At 36.5% G+C, this 18,493-nt stretch overlaps 1 protein-coding gene across 43 annotated transcripts in view; it reads left to right on the top strand.

The window, feature by feature from the left end:
* PTPRK (protein tyrosine phosphatase receptor type K) overlaps positions 1-18,493 on the top strand; it is a 560,031-nt gene that overhangs the window by 186,145 nt on the left and 355,393 nt on the right. For all 43 annotated transcript variants that reach the window (XR_014803891.1, XM_084956833.1, XM_084956839.1 and 40 more), the window contains exon 3: positions 17,806-18,077. Coding sequence is in view for 39 of the 43 variants with exons in the window: in XM_084956679.1 (XP_084812805.1) it covers positions 17,806-18,077 (272 nt within the window). In the remaining 4 variants the exon portion in view is untranslated. The remainder of the gene's footprint in view (positions 1-17,805; positions 18,078-18,493) is intronic.

Genomic DNA, 18,493 nt, shown 5'->3' on the forward strand with positions numbered 1-18,493 from the left:
GGTCCTGTGTGGCTGTGGCTGTGGCGTAGGCCTCAGCTGTAGCTTCATTTCAACTCCTGGCCTGGAAGCTTCCATATGCTGCAGGTGCAGCCTTAAAAAGAAAAAAAAAATTCTAAAGTGGGGGCAAAAAGGAAGTAATAGGACATAAAGTAGTGACTTAGTGACTTTTATTTAAAGAGTGTGAATCCCTCTCAGTACCTTTTTAAAAAAATATTTTTCCTTAGAAAAGTTAAAGTATGCATTTGCCTCCAAGAAAATGTATTTAGGCTTATACACAGTTTTGTTCTCATGTGCTTTTTCTCTTGTTTCCTCACTCTACAGTTATCTGTACTGTAATGATAAATCTTCCTTGAAGCCGAGTTTATTACTGAGTGAGCTAGGACAGTGCTTTTCCTGTAATCTACAGGCACATTCTCTGAGTGCTATGGAAGTTTGAAAAGTTGTATTTTTTAATGAATCTAAATTAATATTATCCACATTTAAGATGATGTGGATGGTTAAGAATAATTCAGGCATTTGTATTGATAGCATATCTACACAAGGGAAAGTACAGTTTGCATCATGGTTTAGGGCACAAATGAAGGTTTAACAGTAGTTCATATGCGAAAAAGTGATGGGAACATTTAACTCCTATGTGGCAGATCATAGATGCTGTAAGCATGAGAAACTTATAGGAAACGTTGACGTTAATATTAGCTGATATCATCCTATTTTTTCAATATATTATGCCATTCCTTTTAGCTTGAATAAAGCTTATTAACAATAATTATAGTAAACAATAAGAAAAGAAATTTTTATAAATGCCTTTAAGTATTTCCTATTACTGCATTTTGGGATGCATTAATAAATTTATTGGCCCAACAAAAGGGTGAATCAGTGGCTAAAAATCACTCCCCAAGAAAATGACAAAGATATAATAACACTGACTTAAATGATGTCTCATGATTAAGATCAAAAGAAGAATCAAATCCAAATGTGAAATGTGAATTAGATGACAGAGTATGTATGTTTTCACTATTAATGTAATATTTGCAATCTTTATGCTGCAAAACATAATTTGTTATGTTAAATTAGTATAAATTTTATTGATTTTTACTTTTGCTTGTATGGATAAGAGCATGAAAAACTCTCGTCATAATAAGTTAATACTTGGTGATTTATCTGTGCATAGTTTTTTGTGTTCTTTTTGTTGTTGTTGTTTTTGTTTTACTTCTTAGGGCCGCACCCATGGCCTATGAAAGTTCCCAGGCTAGGGGTCAAATTGGAGTTACAGCTGCTGGCAAATGCCCACAGCCACAGCCACGAGGGATCCGAGCTGTGTCTGTGGTCTACACAGCAGCTCACAGCAATGCCAGATCCCTGACCCACTGAACAAGGCCAGGGATCAAACCCGCATCCTCATGGATAGCAGTCGGATTTGTTTCTGCTGTGCCACAATGGGAACTCCCTGTGCATAGTTTAAGTTAATGCTAAAGTCTGTGAGAAAGTTTTTCTTTGTAAAGATTAGTATTTTACTCATGTTTGAGGAACACTGAATCAGGGTTTTACTCAAACTGTTTCCTGCCCATAGAGACTTATCAGACCATACTTTCTTTATGCACATTTGAAGGTTTTTAAAGTAAAAGTAATAATGCTTTTCCAGTTGCTGAGTCTGCTAGAATGAGGGGATTCCTTATGTGACTGGTGTACTGAAACTGGTGCTTGAAACAAATGTTTATCAACAAAGAAAGCCTTGAAACCCTATCTGGTTGCCATGTTTATGTTACGAACCATATGGGTTTGCTCTGACAGTTCAGGCCGGTGAACTCTTAGCTATTTTTACTGATTTGATAGAGAACCAAGAAATAGTTTATACTTAGACAAAATGACTTATTTTAGGAGGAAATTCTAGCCACTGGAGAAATCTTAACTTTCTTGTAGGTCATCTGAACAAATGTCTTTAGTTTGTCTGAGAATTCGTTTCCTCAGGCATCTGTATCTCTTCTTTGCTCATCTCCTTAGCAGTTAAATTTTTCTTGCCATCACGCTTTTTTATCTCATTTTGTATTGAAGGAGTTCGGGGTAGTAATTTTGACATTTGGGTCTCACCCTGCATATGATCCTGGGCAACTAGAAAGGTGGGTGGAACACCCTTTCTGTTATTACCTTAAGGCACTTGATCTTGAGGCTATTTCTGCCTGTAGGAGAAGAATCAGGGCCCCTGTGGTAAGACTAGTGCCTGTCTTGGAACCTTTCCTAAACCTAAAGAAGGATTTAGAAGTCTGGAGCCCTACATCCTTCCTGGAAGCCCCACATGGATAACAGTGTAAATTTCTTTACTCAGCAGGTGTCACTGCAGTTATTTTATCCATGAACTTAATTGTCTCATTTCTTCATTTATAAATGGAGAAGGATATTTCTGTGCTTTTCTGTGTCCCAGGAAGCAATTTTAGGCCAAAACTACTGTGGAGAGGATCATCACGATGGTGTTTCAATCACAATTAGTTGCAATATTCCCTCTCCAGTTAAGTTTGTCTGTTTTAGCATCTTGTCAATTTTTTTTTTCCCCGGTACACATTGTCTTTTAAATTGAATGCTGATCAGGATAAATAGACAACACACTCAACAGGGAATTTTGATCTTGTATTTGAAAAAAATAAATCAGGAGACAGCTGCTCCAATTCAAAGATGTGTTTAGGGAGGGTCAAGAGGTGAATATACTCGAAACACGCAAACTAGTTATGTGTGTTTGTGAGTGCAAGATTAAGTAGCTTTCATCCGGCTGCAGATAGAATTTGTTGTGAGGTCTTGGAAATGACCCAAATTGTTAATCACTATTGAAAGAACATGTTGGTGGAAGAGGGTAAGAACATTCTTAGTTATCAGAGCTAGTCATGTAAGTTTAAGGTTTAGAATGAATTTCTCTCGTCTTCTGTAGTAGTTCCATCAATATTAGTGATAGAGATTTGCAATCAGATTGCTGTGTTGTATGTTCCATACTCCTATATGGTGTGACATTAATTTGATTAATTAAATTTACTCTGTAGTATCATGTTTATAGACTATTTAAGGCTTTGTTGAAAAGTTTATAAAAGGCAAACATATGGTTGGATTCTGGAATTTCCTTATATATGTAAATATATGTAGAGATGATTCACCAATGTTTTTATAGCCAAGATCTTTCCCCCAGGATACAGAATCCTATATCCTGTTGCCCACCGACATCGTCTCTGGTATTTTTCAACAAAATTAATGCTCCTTCTTCCTTAGATGATATTTAGCATTCTTTTTGTCAGTCTTTCCTATATTTTGTGAATTTCTTGCCGTTTGAATTCTCATGACCTCAGAAAGAAGTCAAATACTTTTAAGCCATCCTTATAGCTAGGATGAAGATGTTGACAGGTGACCAAATCTCCACCATTCAGACCCCCTAAAGGAGGTTAGATTAGGAAGTTGTTGGCTGCAAAAAGCAGGCCTCATGCGCATTTCCTTCTGCAGAGAGTGGAATCGCAAACATCCATGGGCAGCAAAGTATAGGACTCAGCCTGCATTGTGCTCAGCAATGGGTCTCCACTGGAGCAATCCAGGGGTATGTTTTCATCCTTGTTTCGGCTTTCTTATCCTATGTAATGGATTTCTTTTTTTGCTGAAAATGCTATAGTAACTTCTGTTGTTTACAACAAAAAACTTGAACTGAACTTTCCCCCCAAATTGAACTTTGTCAGTGTGCCAGGACTCGGGGAATTGCGTCCCTGTTCATTGGGAATATGAGCAAGAAACACAGGTTGGACATTCTGGACACCTGTCTTGTCTTCACTTTTGTTTCTCATATGACACCAATTCTTACTGACTTTTACCTCCTATAAAGGTTTTAGATGGTTGCTTCACATCATCCCTGTCATCTACTGCCATAATCAAATATGTATTCTCAATGGGAATGTTCCAGTTATTTCCTAACTGGTCTCTACATTGCAGCCAGGGTGATTTTCTAAAATTTAAATCTGATTTAGCATAGCAACCTCTGCTTCCCCCTGCTTGAATCTCTTCTATGTCTTTCCTTAACACTAAAAGGCAAAAGTCCTTATTTTGTTTATAAGGCCTTCTTGGTCTGTTTACTTTCTTTATCTCCATCTTCATCTTCCCATTTTCTCTTATCCAGCCAAACCTTCAGTCTTTCTCATTATAATCTGCTCTGCCCCAGGTCCTTTGCACAAGTGGTTTCCACTGTTTTAAATGATCTTCTGTCTTCTTTTTAGTGATAACTCTCATGCTTCAGATCACAGGTCTTTCTTCAGGTCACATTCTTTCCTTTTTCTGAGAAAAAAGGATCCCATTATATGATCCTTTGCTATAAAGCAAGCCTCTCTTTAAAAGAGATTATCAGAATTTTGTTTTGAACTGTAATTTTTGACTCTTGGGTTATTTATGTGATACTTCAACCATGTAGAAAAGTCCCATAAAGGGAAATGATATTTGTTTGGAGCATTTAATTTATTCATATTTTTTCTTTTTTGGGTTATTTTATTTATTTGGGTTATTTATGTGATACTTCAACCATATAGAAAAGCCCCATAAAGGGAAATGGTGTTTGTTTGGAGCATTTAATTTATTTATATTTTTTTCTTTTTTTGGTCACACCTGTGGCATATGTAAGTCCCTGGACCAGGGGTTGAATCTGAGCTGAAGCTGTGACCTGTGCCACAGCGTGGCAATGCTTGTTCCTTAACCCACTGAGCTGGGTTGGGGATCGAACTTGTGCCTCGACAGTGACCTGAGCCACCACAGAGACAATTCTGGATCCTTAAGCCCCTGTGCCTTAGTGGGAACTTCTGTTAGAGCATTTTAAATACATCCCATAGATTATCCAAGCAATTAAAAAATAATTAATTTATATGTTACCTTTATAAACTGAACTTCTTATCTACTTTGATAGGCAGTATAAGATACAAGCTAAAGGAAATGGTTTTAGTATTGTATTTAGATTGAGTTCTGAACAAGTTAAGTTACTTGACTTTCTTTCTTTTTCTTTTTCTTTCATGGCTGCATTTGTGGCATATGAAAGTTCCTGGGCGAGGGGTTGATTCAGAGTGCAGCTATGCCACAGCATAGCAACACAGAATCTTAGCCGCATCTATGACCTATGCCACAGCTTGTGGCAGTGCTGGATCCTTAACTCAATGAGCAAGGCCAGGGATCAAACCTACATCCTTACAGAAACTGTTGTGTCCTTAACCGGCTGAGCCACAATAGAAACTCCTAAATTACTTAACTTTTCTAAACCCCACATTCTTCTGTACACTATTAAACACTTTAAGTATTCCATAACTTTCTCACTGGCATGTTGGTTGAATTAAATAAGACATTTTTTACATTTTAAATAGTTCTTTTAATATATTCCAATTAGCCTCCATCATTGTTTCCATTAATGGGCTTTCTGCCGTGTGTAGATCACTGTCCAGAAAGGCAGTATCCCTTAAGAATACTATTGAGTTAGGAAAATTCTATGCATTATTAACCCCAAGGTAGGAAATGTAAAATTTGTTAATTACCTACAAAGTTATATATGATTAATCATAGGAATTTTTATCGAAGGCAGGAATTGGGCACCACAAGGGAGAAAAAGAGACTACAAAGCTTCTAAACAAAAACAAGACAAAATGTATGCTCTATCATTATGAATTGTGAACTGTGAGTTCATGCTGGGGATTCATGGCAAATGAGCATCGCAAGGTTTGTATGGACTGTACTTTAGGACTTCAAGTACTGTATAAGTGTATGGTATGGTCTGTGTCTGTGCATGCACTTGGTTGCATCTTATGGATGTGGATCACCATGATTGGAGTAATCACTGCCAGTTCATGGTACTTGCAGAATTTAGTCACTATCTGAAGGACCCTTTAAAAGCAATTCCTTTTTTTGGTCCCATAAACTTCTTAAGAAGATATTTGATAATATTATAGTTAGAAGAAAAAACTCTTGGAAACATATCCTTGCTTCTCGCTATCCTCAAGGGAGAAAAACTCAATCCTATTCTGTTGCATAAGGTGTTTCCATTTATCTTATGAATATTACTGAAGTCCTGCAAGTGCATCTCAGTAGTAGACTGAGTCAAAATTTTGCGTATATTGAAAGTTCCCTCTTCCTTCTCCACATTCTCCCTGTGGAGAGAGGTTGGGAAACACCTGTGCTTGATTGTTGGTCAGAGTTCCCACTGTTACTTGTTTTGATGAAACTATTTTCCATTTTAGCTTCTACAGTACATCCCGAGGGGTGGCTTTAAAGAATTAGTGTGGGAACTGAAACTCTACATTTCTCAATGCTTGTGTTCACTCATTGAGCCTTAAGTTAGTATTTATGAAAACAAAGTACAATCCTTAGTTGCTCTCTGGGCAACAAGAGCACTGTTGGGATGGAGGTCACTTGTACGCTTGCATTGTGCAGTTTTGCTGCTTATATTTCAACGGAATTATTGGAGGAATATCCTTGGGTGATTGTATATGCTAAGAGGAAGTTGAATTAACTGTATGTCAGAAGTATTTGCATGCTCTTTCTTTCTTCACCACTGACCACTATGGCATTTCGCAATTGACCAGGTGTGTTTTGGTCATTTTTTTGGTGTTTTGTTTTTATTTTATTATTTTTTATTAAATAATAGCTGAATTGGCAGCATTGGAGGTGGAATAACTTATCCTAGAGAGCAGTAATCTGAAAAGGGTCTTGGATTTTTAAACAATTTTATATCAAATACTTGAATTATAGAAGATTAATAATCTTGTGACCAAAAGCAAAAATCTCAACATTCGAGGTGATCGTACCATTATCTTTTGCTTTTTTATTTCCTGGGACCTCAGTTCATCTATCATATTTGGATGGTTTATGAAGCTGCTTCGGGAGACAGAATATACATATAACCTCGTTTTACCTACCCCCTTTCTTCCCTCTTTTCTCTTGTCTTTCAAATTTTACAGTTAAAGTGTAAGCACTTATTTCTATTTTTTTCTCCTCTCATTTGGACTCTTCTCTATTTCTCTGTATTCAATTTCTCCTTTTTCTCCCACATTCGATGTACTCAATTCCTTTTGCTTTCCCTCCCTTTGTTTGTCTTATGCCTTTTAAGTCAGGCATTGCTTTCAAAAACAAGCAGACTGATTTTTGGTTTAGGTAATAGTTTCTATGTAAAAGAAGTGAAAAAATATTTTTACTTTGATAGTTCCCATTTCTATAATCCCTGTAACAATCCTCTCAGATAGTACTTTTATTCTAATATGACACTTACCTTTTCTGGGACTGATTTTCATCAGTAAAATGGTAGAGGAGAGGTGGATGGCTTGGGGTGGGTAGTATCAGAGCCACGCTGACTTTAGAGCCTGAATTTTTAACCATTTCAGAGATGGGAATATGGTTTCCTTTGGATGACTGTAGAATAAATGATTCTCTTGAATCTTTTATAAAGTGTCTTCTATTGTAATTTGGAACTTTAGGTTTTAATAAAGGAGGGATAACTTCCTTTGTTAGTTGAAGCCTTATATTGTGATTATCCTTGAACCTGAGAACTCAGTTGAGACGTTTTGCTCAAACTGAATTCTTCTCTAGTTGATCATTATTTGCCATTTTATTATCCAGGAGCAGTTATTGACTCTTGTTACTAATTTTAGTCGAAATAAACACTCGTTATTCTGGTATAGGATATGCTAAAATTTTAAAATAGATTTTTAGATACCCTTAGACATGCTGTGACTGCTAAGTATTTTGCCTTTGGGAATATCCATTTATATGGAAATAGAGCAATACTGTACACTCATTCTGTTCTGACCTTATTAAGTTCTGGTCTTTCATTATTAATAGAATTAAGATCTATGCAGACAACAGGTTGGAATTGTTAGTGTAATGTTTAGTCCTTAGGCAGTTTCCAGAGACCGCAGGCTGTCCTGCCTTCTCATACCTTTCAGTGTTCTTTTCAATCTTGGTCCCTCAGAGAAGGCAAGTGATGATTACAAAATTGGCTACAGAACAAAGACTCTGTTGCCTTTTGGGGTAATGCAGCTCTGATTATTCTCTCTGAAGTTGCTTTTCACTTTAGCAGTTGCTTCTCAAAACATTTTGGTACCATATAATGTAAAAGCTATGGAGGTTGTAAAATCATGGGGGGAGTGCTAGGATTTCAGAAGTTGGAGAAATCTTGGAATAGGGGAATCTTAAATTTATATTTATGCATGTTATAGTTGTTGGTAAAGTTATGTGCATATGTGTGTTTCTATTGTGTATTTATATCCAATTTCAAAGCTAGAAAGAATGAAAAAGGGAGGATTAGAAAAGAATAGGAAGGAAAGAGCTGGTAAGGAGAGCTGACTCACGTGGGGACGGGATGGGTTTAGGTAGAGTCCTGTAAGGAAGGTTTGAAAAAGGTTTGAATGCCTCTGGATTGGAAGTTTTTAAGTTTACTAGTCTTTTAACATTGTCATTTTTTATCTTTGAAAATGTTCTTTTCATATATTTTCCACTTTGATTCTCTGTACTATTTGATAGAAAAAGGAATGAATATGACCAAAGGAACACACATCAAGGACCTGCCTAATCAGTGTGCTTTTAGTACGTCATTCAGACACTCTCATTTAGTCCCAACTGCAAACCTAAGGGGTGTGGGCATTTCTAGATAAAGAAAGCAAGACTGAGAAAGTTTAGATTAATTCCCCAAGCTAGGTGAATAGGTAGGAAGGGAGGGAGTAAGGACAGCTGGAGTCCTAAAAGTTCCTGATGAGACAAGCACAGCAGATTATAAAATTAGCTTTTTTAAAGGGGGGGAAATTAACAGTTTTTAATGATCAGATTATACCAATTTTCTATGTCATATAGGTGAAAATGAATATTTTAGTGGTCAAAGGTTCATGATTTTGCTTTCTAAGGTGTTGTAGGGAAGGGTATTAAAATATAGTACAATGTTTGGCCCAGTTCCTAAATTTTATAAGCAGGTAAACTCCCCGAGGTGAGGAGTCTCCAGGAAGGAGAAATGTCATGCTCATTTTACCTGAAGCCTTCTTCTTAGAGTTTTGTGTTTTCTGAAAGTTTTAGACAGTGTTCTCTGAAAATAAAATGTATTTTATTTTCAAATGTAAGTTGGCTACCTAGAACAAAAACAAAGCTCTTACTCAAGGATTAAGAGAAATTTTATTTCTGCAGAATGTGGATGAAAAACTTTTATGTTTGGTCAGGGCAATGGAAAGGGCATTTTCTGTAGAGGAAAGTTGTTGAAATAGAGTGCTGTGAAGTTGAAAGTTCAGTCCTTTTGTACTGGAGTTTGAGGGACAAGTTTTTTTTTTTTTTCTAATCTGACATTTTGTAATGTGTGCCTTATTCTGTCTTGGAAACAAACTATAATGTAGGGGGTTAACTATAGTAGAAGGCATTATCTTAAGAAGTAAAAAAGGTAGAAGTTTGAAGAAATAATTATTAATAGGCCATGCAAAAAAGTCGGGACATCTATGTCAACCTTAGCAAAAATAATGGAATCTCTTGGGGGAATTGCCAACATTGAGAACATTCCTTTTCTTTTCTTTCCTTTCCTTTCCTTTTCTCTTCTCCTCTCTTGTCTTCTTTTCCCCCATCCCCCCTTTTTTAGAGAATATTGTTTAAAGTTTTTTTCAGATTCCATTACTTTTTCCCTTTTGTTCTATCTTTGAAAAGACAATATTGCTATACTTTTCAAAAATTCTTCATTTTTGCTTGCCTTTGGTTGAGTTCACCAAGAGTTTACAGGTGCAACATCCCTCTGTTAGGTGCTAAGAGGAAAAAAATGTTCCTGGTCTTGCAGTGATTGCACTGGGGCTGGGGAGATGCACAGAAGAGGTATGGTATATATTTGGTCCATGAGAGAGCACTGTAGAAGTCCTATGGACATGCAGAGCAAGAAGCATAGATGGTTGTAGATGTTGTCATAAACATTTCAACTCCACGCTGAATGCTCTAGACATGGTTCTAAATTTTTTTTTCATGTATACATTCTTTTTTCCTCACGTTATCATGCTCTTTCGTTCTAAATTTTTGAATGAACAAGATAGATGGAGTACAAATCTTTTTGTGGACTTTTTCAATCAAGCAAACAAACACATTAGATTAGGTAAATGGCAAGTGCTAGGAAGGCAGTAACAAAGAATGACATGTTAGAAAGAATCTTGGAAGGAACTGCTTTAGTTGACAGACCAAGGAATGCTTCAGCGGTAGATGGTATTCAAGCTGAGACCTGACTAATGAAAATAAGCCAGCTGAGGAGAAAGTATTCGTAGCAGAGAAAAACCCAGGGTAAAAACACTGAGACAGACATAAGTTTGGACTTTGAAAAGGCAGAAAGAGGCCCACTGTATGTGGAACATGTCGAGAGAGAGAAGAAAGGGGTGGGAGGTGGTTCAGAGAGGATGGCAGTGGCCAGGTTATACTGAGGCTAATAAGTCGAATAGAGAGTTTGGATTTAATTATCACTGCAGTGTGGAGATAAAGATAAGATTGATTGCATATTTCGAAAAAAATCCGACTCCCTATAGAAAACTATTGTAGGGCTGCTAGTGTGGAATTCATGAAACCTGTTAGGAGCCTATTCTGGTTGTCGTCCTGAGAGATGAGAGATGAGGGGAAGATGAAGAAAAGTTGGATGGATTGAGGAGACAGTTTGGAGGATAAGGCAGTAGGACTTACTAGCGGGTTGTAAGAGAAAAGTGAGAGAAAGGGAACAATCAAGCTGATTCCTGGGATCTTAGTTTTAGTACCTTGGTATATCGTGTTGCCATCTAATAAGATGAAGCGAAATGGGGTGGGGAGAAGAAGCTTGATAAAGGAAATGCAAAGCTGAAAAATGCTATGCAAAGTAAGTCAAAACATTGCCTTCAACATAAAGGTAATGACAACATAAATGCTTAGAGATATTAATTTTACAACAAAGGAAAAAAACCATCTTAGATGGATTGTGATTTCGGTTGTCACTCCTTTCTCTATCCAGTGGTCCCGATTATGGCTTCTTAAGCTGGCGAGGCGTGAAACTATATTGCTGAATAGTGCCGTTAGTTTTTTCATGTCAACAGTTTCTGGCATGCTCTGTTTCTACTAGGAAAATCTCACTCGATGCCAAGAACTAACTGTTTTGCACAGTGTTGGTGCTTTGGCTGCTTTTGGTAGCTGTTCAAAATGATCTTCAGAACACACAAAAATGCTTTTCTTATTAAGATAGACTATATTACCTAGCCTTTGGCCTTGGACTAGAACTATAGCATTGGCTCTGCTGGGTCTGTACTTCTCAGCTTCTGTAATCACGTGAGCCAGTTCCTTCTAATAAATCATTAATCTTTTGCTGTGTGTATGTGTGCGTGTGTGCACATGCACACTATTCTGTTTCTCTGATGAACCTTGATTACTAACCCTTTATACTTATACTTGTATAAAAGTATTCAGCTCTTTGGATTTTTATGCTCCAGACATCCAATATCTCAGTGAGGGTTTTTGTTTCATAGAGTACCTCTTTCTACTGTGTGGTGACTGAATGAGTGAGGTTGATTCAATATAAATAAGTACACTGATAATGTTCACATTATAGCATGGAGTTAAAAGGAATTATGCCTATTAAAATGTAGTGGTTCTTCACATGTAGTCCAGAGACCACTGTGGGTACCCAAGATCATTTCAAGGGATCTGTGATGTCAAAACTACTGTCATAAGAACATTAAGATGGGGAGTTCCCGTCGTGGCACAGTGGTTAACGAATCCGACTAGGAACCATGAGGTTGCGGGTTCGGTCCCTGCCCTTGCTCAGTGGGTTAACGATCCGGCATTGCCGTGAGCTGTGGTGTAGGTTGCAGACGCGGCTCGGATCCCGCTTTGCTGTGGCTCTGGCGTAGGCCGGGGGCTACAGCTCCAATTCGACCCCTAGCCTGGGAACCTCCATATGCTGCAGGAGCGGCCCAAAGAAATAACAAAAAGACAAAAAAAAAAAAAAAAAAAAGAACAAAGAACATTAAGATGGTGTTTTTCTTCTTCCTCTCATTTTTTCTTGGTAGAGTTTCTCAGAGATTACATGATGTGTGATATTACAACAGATTGAATAAAGAAGTAAAAATGAGAATCTAGCTGTCTTCTATTGAGTCATACATTAGGGAGATTTGCAAAAATGTGCAATAATGCCTCCCTTCATACTAGTTTTTTTTTGGAAAATATAGCAATTTTCCATAAAATGTTTTATTGGGTTAACATATAATAGGTTTATTATTGTTAACAGTAACTTAATTAATAAATGTTTTTAAAATTTCTTAGTTTGAATTCCTAATATGGTCAATATTGATAGACAGAACTTACAGAAACAAAAGCTCTTTGATATTCTCAACATTCTTTAAGATTGGAAAATGGATCCTAAGACTAAAATGCTTGAGAACCCTTACTCTAATAGAAAGTTTTGTATATATACAAGAGTGGATCTGACAAAAATGTTAAATGAATACTTCCAAACATCATACTCTTTCATCACATGAATCTGTTGAAAGCAACATAATCAGTTACAGTTGTTTGCTTTATTTTTGTTTTGACATTTTATGAAAACTTATCTCACATATATGTAGAATTGGTATTTCCGCAATAGTATGTTATATGCTGTCTTATTCTAAGAGCTAGTCTCTTTGTTTCCTCCTCATTCATTCAGTCATTCAACTAGCCATTGTTCATTGAACTTCTACTATATGCATGGTCCTCGTTCGATGTTGTGTCAGATCATTGCTCAGCTGCTCTACCCTTCATTACCTGCTCCGTAATGGTGAAGGTTGACCCTTTAAGGAGTTCTCCTTTGTAACTAGTACAGTTACCGTGTCATTAGAGGGTGCTGAAGGGGCATTTTAATAGAAAGGAACTTTTACTTCTGATTAAATGGTGTTTCTATTTTAGTTTCTTCTTGCTGGTCCTACATAGCTGAAGGTTTCCTGGAACATGCAGTACCTCAGGGAGCTTGCAGCCCCAGCACTGGCCTGGTGACCATGTTGCTGTTGCCCTCCCAGTGTTCTCACAGTTCCCTCCAAACCTTGCTGCATGGCAGTGTTCTCTTCTTCCCCTGCAGGTGTGGACCAGCTCTAGCCTCAGTGACCCAGCACACGTCTTCCCCACTCATTGGGCTGTAACCACACCTTTTAAAGGGGTCTTAGTTTCAGCAACTTCCCTCCCCTTCCCACATTTTTTTCTTCCTTGGTTATTGTGATTATCCTTTAGGGTTCTTTTTATAACTTTCAAGTCCCTACCTTCTTGTAGTTAATAATTGTTTATATTACACATTTGCTGTTACATTTACTGTGTGGCTTCTCTTTTCTGATTGGACTCTGAGTGAATCATGTGCTTTCTAAGAGAACATCATTAGTCTTCTAAGGGAGATAAATGGCTCCTATGTAAATTATTTTAAATTTGTATAAAAGCAGTGTAAAATTAAGGGATAAAGCCAGAAAGGCAAAAGCTGTGTATTGAGGGGAGGGAAAGCTGTAGGGGGGCTGGGGCTGAGTAAAAATTGGCCAGAGGCTGAGATGAGGGGAGCCTTCCTTAGAAGAGCATGAGCCCATTCTGAAGGAGAAAACTGGCATGGTATGTAGAGAAAATAGTGAGTACTTTGTCAGGTTGGGGAAGCCAGTTTGTGAAGAGAAGTAATGGGAGGTCATATAGAAAAAGTGCTTTGAGCAAGATTGTAGAGTGTGGTCAGTACTAGGCAGAGAAGTGAAAATTCTCTCAGCTTATTTTATAGGGCACATTCAATAGATTTTGAATAATAACTGGCTTAATATTATTAGTGCACAAAAGGATATATATATATTTATGTATGTATATATAAAGGAATTTTAGGATGAAGTAGAGAAACCTATTTATCATTATTTTCTTGTCAGTTAATCCTATTTTTGGGGTAACTATGCTTTTCCTAGAAGTATAGCTTAAAGATAAATTTTTCATTAATAAAGTTCATAAGGCATTATTTGTTCATCTAAATATTAGATTGTGGTGCTTATGAATATGGGACTTGTTTTCTTTGGCTGTTCTTTTAAATAAAGACTTCCATTTAGTCTAAGTACTTGCTCTCTCTCTTTTAATGAGTTGAAATCAATAAGAAATTCCTGATTTTTGTATTGGGTTTTTTTTTTGAAAGCCAAGATGCTGTTAATCTGTAGGATGCTAATAGGATTTATTTCTTAAAAGGCAAAAACCTTGTGTTTATTTCCTAAGTATTTATCATTTTTCATTTGATGTTCCTCATGTATGATAACATTCATGAGGTCTTTCTTTTTTTAAGAAGTAAAAATCTAATGCATGTTCATTGTAGAATATTCATTGGCTATATATATACACAAAAATAAGAATACATAAGAGAAAAAGCAGCTTCCCTCCATTATACAGGTAATGTTTTCCTGTGTATTTTTTTTCCCTGTCATATGGGCATGTTTGTGTGTACATATATGAATACACCCACATACTTATACATATCCATTTATTTAACATAAACATAATTTTCATGAGCATAATATTTCACCACCTATTTATTTTACTTATTATATCTTCCATTCAATAGGTTTTAATATAATTTTAATGACTGCTAATTATTCATCAAACTATTTTACCATAATTTTACAGATTGCCTATTATTGAACACTTAAAATACTTTTGTTTTTCTTTATTTTCAACAATTTAATGAAGAGATGGACATCTGTTTTAGGCTATATCCTTGTACACATACATGATTATTTATCTAGTGTACATTCCTAGATTTGAAATTGCCAGACAGAGGGCATACATTTTTTTTAAGGTTTTGACTCTCATTGGCAGATTACTTTCCGGAAAGGTTACACTTTTAAAATCATAATTATTTACATTTTGTCTTTTGTCTTAAATGATGTATTTGAGAACTCTGTTGCTCAACAGACCATAAGGAATATTTCTAATGCCACTAAAGAAGTTATGTTCATTGAAAGTCAGTACATTATATGTGTGTGTGGACACAGATGTTTAATTATTAAGTCTTGAGATAGCTAAGTTACACCTGCATAGAACTAAACACATTAGAAATCTAAGGAATTAATTAGCTGATAACAAAACAATAGTAAATAATTTTAAATTATAACTTAAAGAATGGGGGAAATACATATTACAGAGTTTCGTGACTCGACGGGTTGGTAGCCAGTTATTCGGGGAGATTGTGAAAGTAAATTTTAGAAGATGATAAGAATAGCACAGTGTTCTCTGTGTTTGGGATGATGGAAGGGAATCTTGTGTCAAACAGGCAGGTATCTACGTGGTGCCTACAGGGTAAATTGCCACTATATGCATGCAGTTGGCAGAAGGTTTTAGATGTTTTTTTGATGCTAGTGCTTGCTCCTTCCTTTCTGGAATTGTGAAATGAATGCATAATATTCCATAGGACTCAGAAAATATAGCAGTAGTCAGGCTGCATTGAAAGAAACCCATTTAACAGACACATTCTATAGAAATGAAATAGCAGCACGCCTAAAAATTTATTTAACTTGTATTGAATGCCCTTGAAATACTGAGATAGATTGGACAAGGTTTTATTTTGTGACTTTTGTCTTTCTAATGATCAAATTGGTAATTCCTACAAATTAATGTACTTTGCTTCTCCCATTTCCTTAATAAGAAAATTATTGTAGCTTAAAAATGCAACTGGCTGAAAATTGCTAAATGGTCTTAATAGTAAATATCATACTATATAATTAAAATGGGAGACAAAACATTTAATTTCAGAGTTTATTTTATAATGGAAGAAAATAACTTTGAAAGCCTGTAAGACATTTAGAGAGCACTACTTTAAAACTGACAATCAGAAGCTATAATTGATGCCGACTTGTAAAAATAATTTAAATCCACTACTGCCTTAATATATCACCGAAAATATTGAGATTGCCGTGGAGAAATAGGTCACTTTGGTTTGTGAGGAAGCTGAGGCCCAATAACACTAAGTAACTTAACCAAGATCTTAGGCCTGGTCCTCCTTCAAAGCCATAATTGATCTGTTCTGCTGTGGTGAATCTGAAAGACATCTCTGCAATTCTGCCATGGATTTCAGAATGTGCGGATAATCAAGAATAGAATCACCCTATTCTATAAATTGGGTTGGGATCTAGGATATCCTTTTTTAAAAGAAAAAGGCATAACTTCTCTAAAATATACCGGGCCAGTTTATTCTATTAATGTGCAGTCTGAGCATCAGGGCGGAGGGGGCGTGAAAAGAGAATTCCAGGTTATAGGAGAAGGTGAGAGCTGGGGAAAATGAAGGGAAAGTAATATAATAACGATCACTGTAGTAAGCTTATTCTGTCCTCAACTTGATAACTGGTAGTGTTGTCACATGAAATCTTCATAAAAGCTCTGAACTGTAGAGTACCAGTGACTGGGAGTGGGTCAGATGTGAAATGTTGGTGTCTTAAATAGTTGAAGCCTTCTTACCTGCCATGGTTTGAACTTGCTGTTGGGGGTTAATTGAACTAGTTAGACAAGTAGTCAATGAGTGTTTAGTGTGTCACGCGAAAAGTTTTTTTGTTTTGAGGAGGAGACACAGAGGGTTGATTGATTCTTCAAGTTATCAGGAAGAGAAGACCAGTGTAAGTCTTGTAACATTGGATTCTGTAACACTGTATCTAATACATTTTGGTTAAAATTATAGCCTAGGAAAAATATTATACGATGAAATTTGTGTCCTACCTTAAGTGTAACAAATGGGTATTACTACTTAATATTAAATATTTAAGATATATTTTTGTGATATATATCGTTATTAAGATCCACAGTGACATGAGAAGAACTGATCACTTTTCTGGAGAGGTCCTTGGAGTCATAGTGGCAGCTAATGTTCAAGTTCCATTTTTATACTCAGCGCTATATGACTTTGTCTGCTATGCAGAGTGTGTGTTTGAGAGTGGAACAATGAGGTGCTGCAAGGTTGAGATTCTTTATATTCTATGCTTCCTCATGACATATTACCAATAAATGTTTTATAAACCATCCATAGCGGAGTAGATTAGGGATTTTCGAACCAGGTTGCTTGTAGCTCTAGAAGAACATAGGGACTAATGCAGAATTAGGGACAGTGGCAATGGTGATTAGCTGACAGCTTAGTGGACGAGGCTTCAAATGGGTAAATCCACTGTGTGTCAGATTTTCAGCTCTAGAAATTTTGGCATTTTGAACTTCGGTCCTTATATTTATCCTGCAGAGTATCCTTATTCCCTGAACAAGTCCAGGGTTGTTAGTCATTGCAAAAGGTCACAAAGCATGCAGAAGTGATGATTTTGAGATCTGAAATCAGAAATGATTCCAGCGCCTGCACTCCTAGCCCTTGTCTGCATTAGTGTAATGAATTGCGAAAAGGAAAAATTCCCTCCCTCTGTAAACCAGGCCAGTAACCTATTTCTCTTGTTTATTTTTTGTTTGATGAGAAACCTCTGTTGAGCAAGACTAGAGATTGTTTAGAGTGGGATCTGCACTTGAACCAGGCTCTACATGGTCTATTTGACTTTAAATAATTTACTAATTGTGCCTCAATATCCTGATTGGTAAACTAGGAAAAGTAACAGGTTGTTGTGGAGAGTAAATGAATTTGTACATGTTTTGTACTTCGAACAATATCTATTACCCCTTATGAATTCATTTCATCTACTTTTTTTGATATCTTTCTATATCTCTGTTCTGGAAGACATAGTCTTTTTGAATTAAATACTCAGAATAAATTGGAATCGTTTTAGCGTTCTTTTTATCATTATATTTCCCCTTTTTGCATATATATCTGTTTAGCTTTTATTTTATATAATGTCATTTCAGGTTCCTATATGATAGTGGACTCTTCAGATCATGATCCTGGAGAAAAAGCCAGACTTCAGCTGCCTACAATGAAAGAGAATGATACTCACTGTATTGACTTCAGTTACCTCTTATACAGCCAGAAAGGATTGAATCCTGGCACGTTAAACATATTAGTTCGGGTGAATAAAGGACCTCTCGCCAATCCAATTTGGAACGTGACTGGATTCACGGGTAGAGATTGGCTTCGGGCTGAGCTTGCAGTGAGCACCTTTTGGCCCAATGAATATCAGGTAATCATCTGTTCTTTTCTGATTCATGCTTCGATGTCATTGGATCTTACTGTGTGTGTCATACTTAGAGGTAAATACTTGCCCCATAGGAATGAGAGATTATCCTTTAGCTCTCCTCCACTGCTCTTCTTGAGGAAATGTTTGCATACACTGACACAAAATCCTCAAAGCAGGGAAATATTTTACATGTGGAAAAATGTAGTTTAGGCACAAAATTTCTTGGTTGTTTGGCAAAGAGCTTTGTATTGACAGCTATATTTCTATGTCTCTGTTCAGAAATACAGTCTTTTTGAGTTGAGTGTAATATGTAGACTAGATTGGTTTATTGACTTCTTGAAAAATTACATTTGGAAAATAAACATGAAACAGGGTTTCCTGAAATATGTTAGCTAAGGGGGAGGCATTTCAGTCTTTTA

The sequence above is a fragment of the Sus scrofa genome, chromosome 1 (assembly GCF_054392235.1).
Source record: "Sus scrofa isolate SSC_HxYL_T2T_F1_AM1 chromosome 1, Sscrofa_HxYL_maternal_Yorkshire_Landrace_v2.0, whole genome shotgun sequence".
In the NCBI taxonomy this organism is placed as follows: Eukaryota; Metazoa; Chordata; class Mammalia; order Artiodactyla; family Suidae; genus Sus; species Sus scrofa.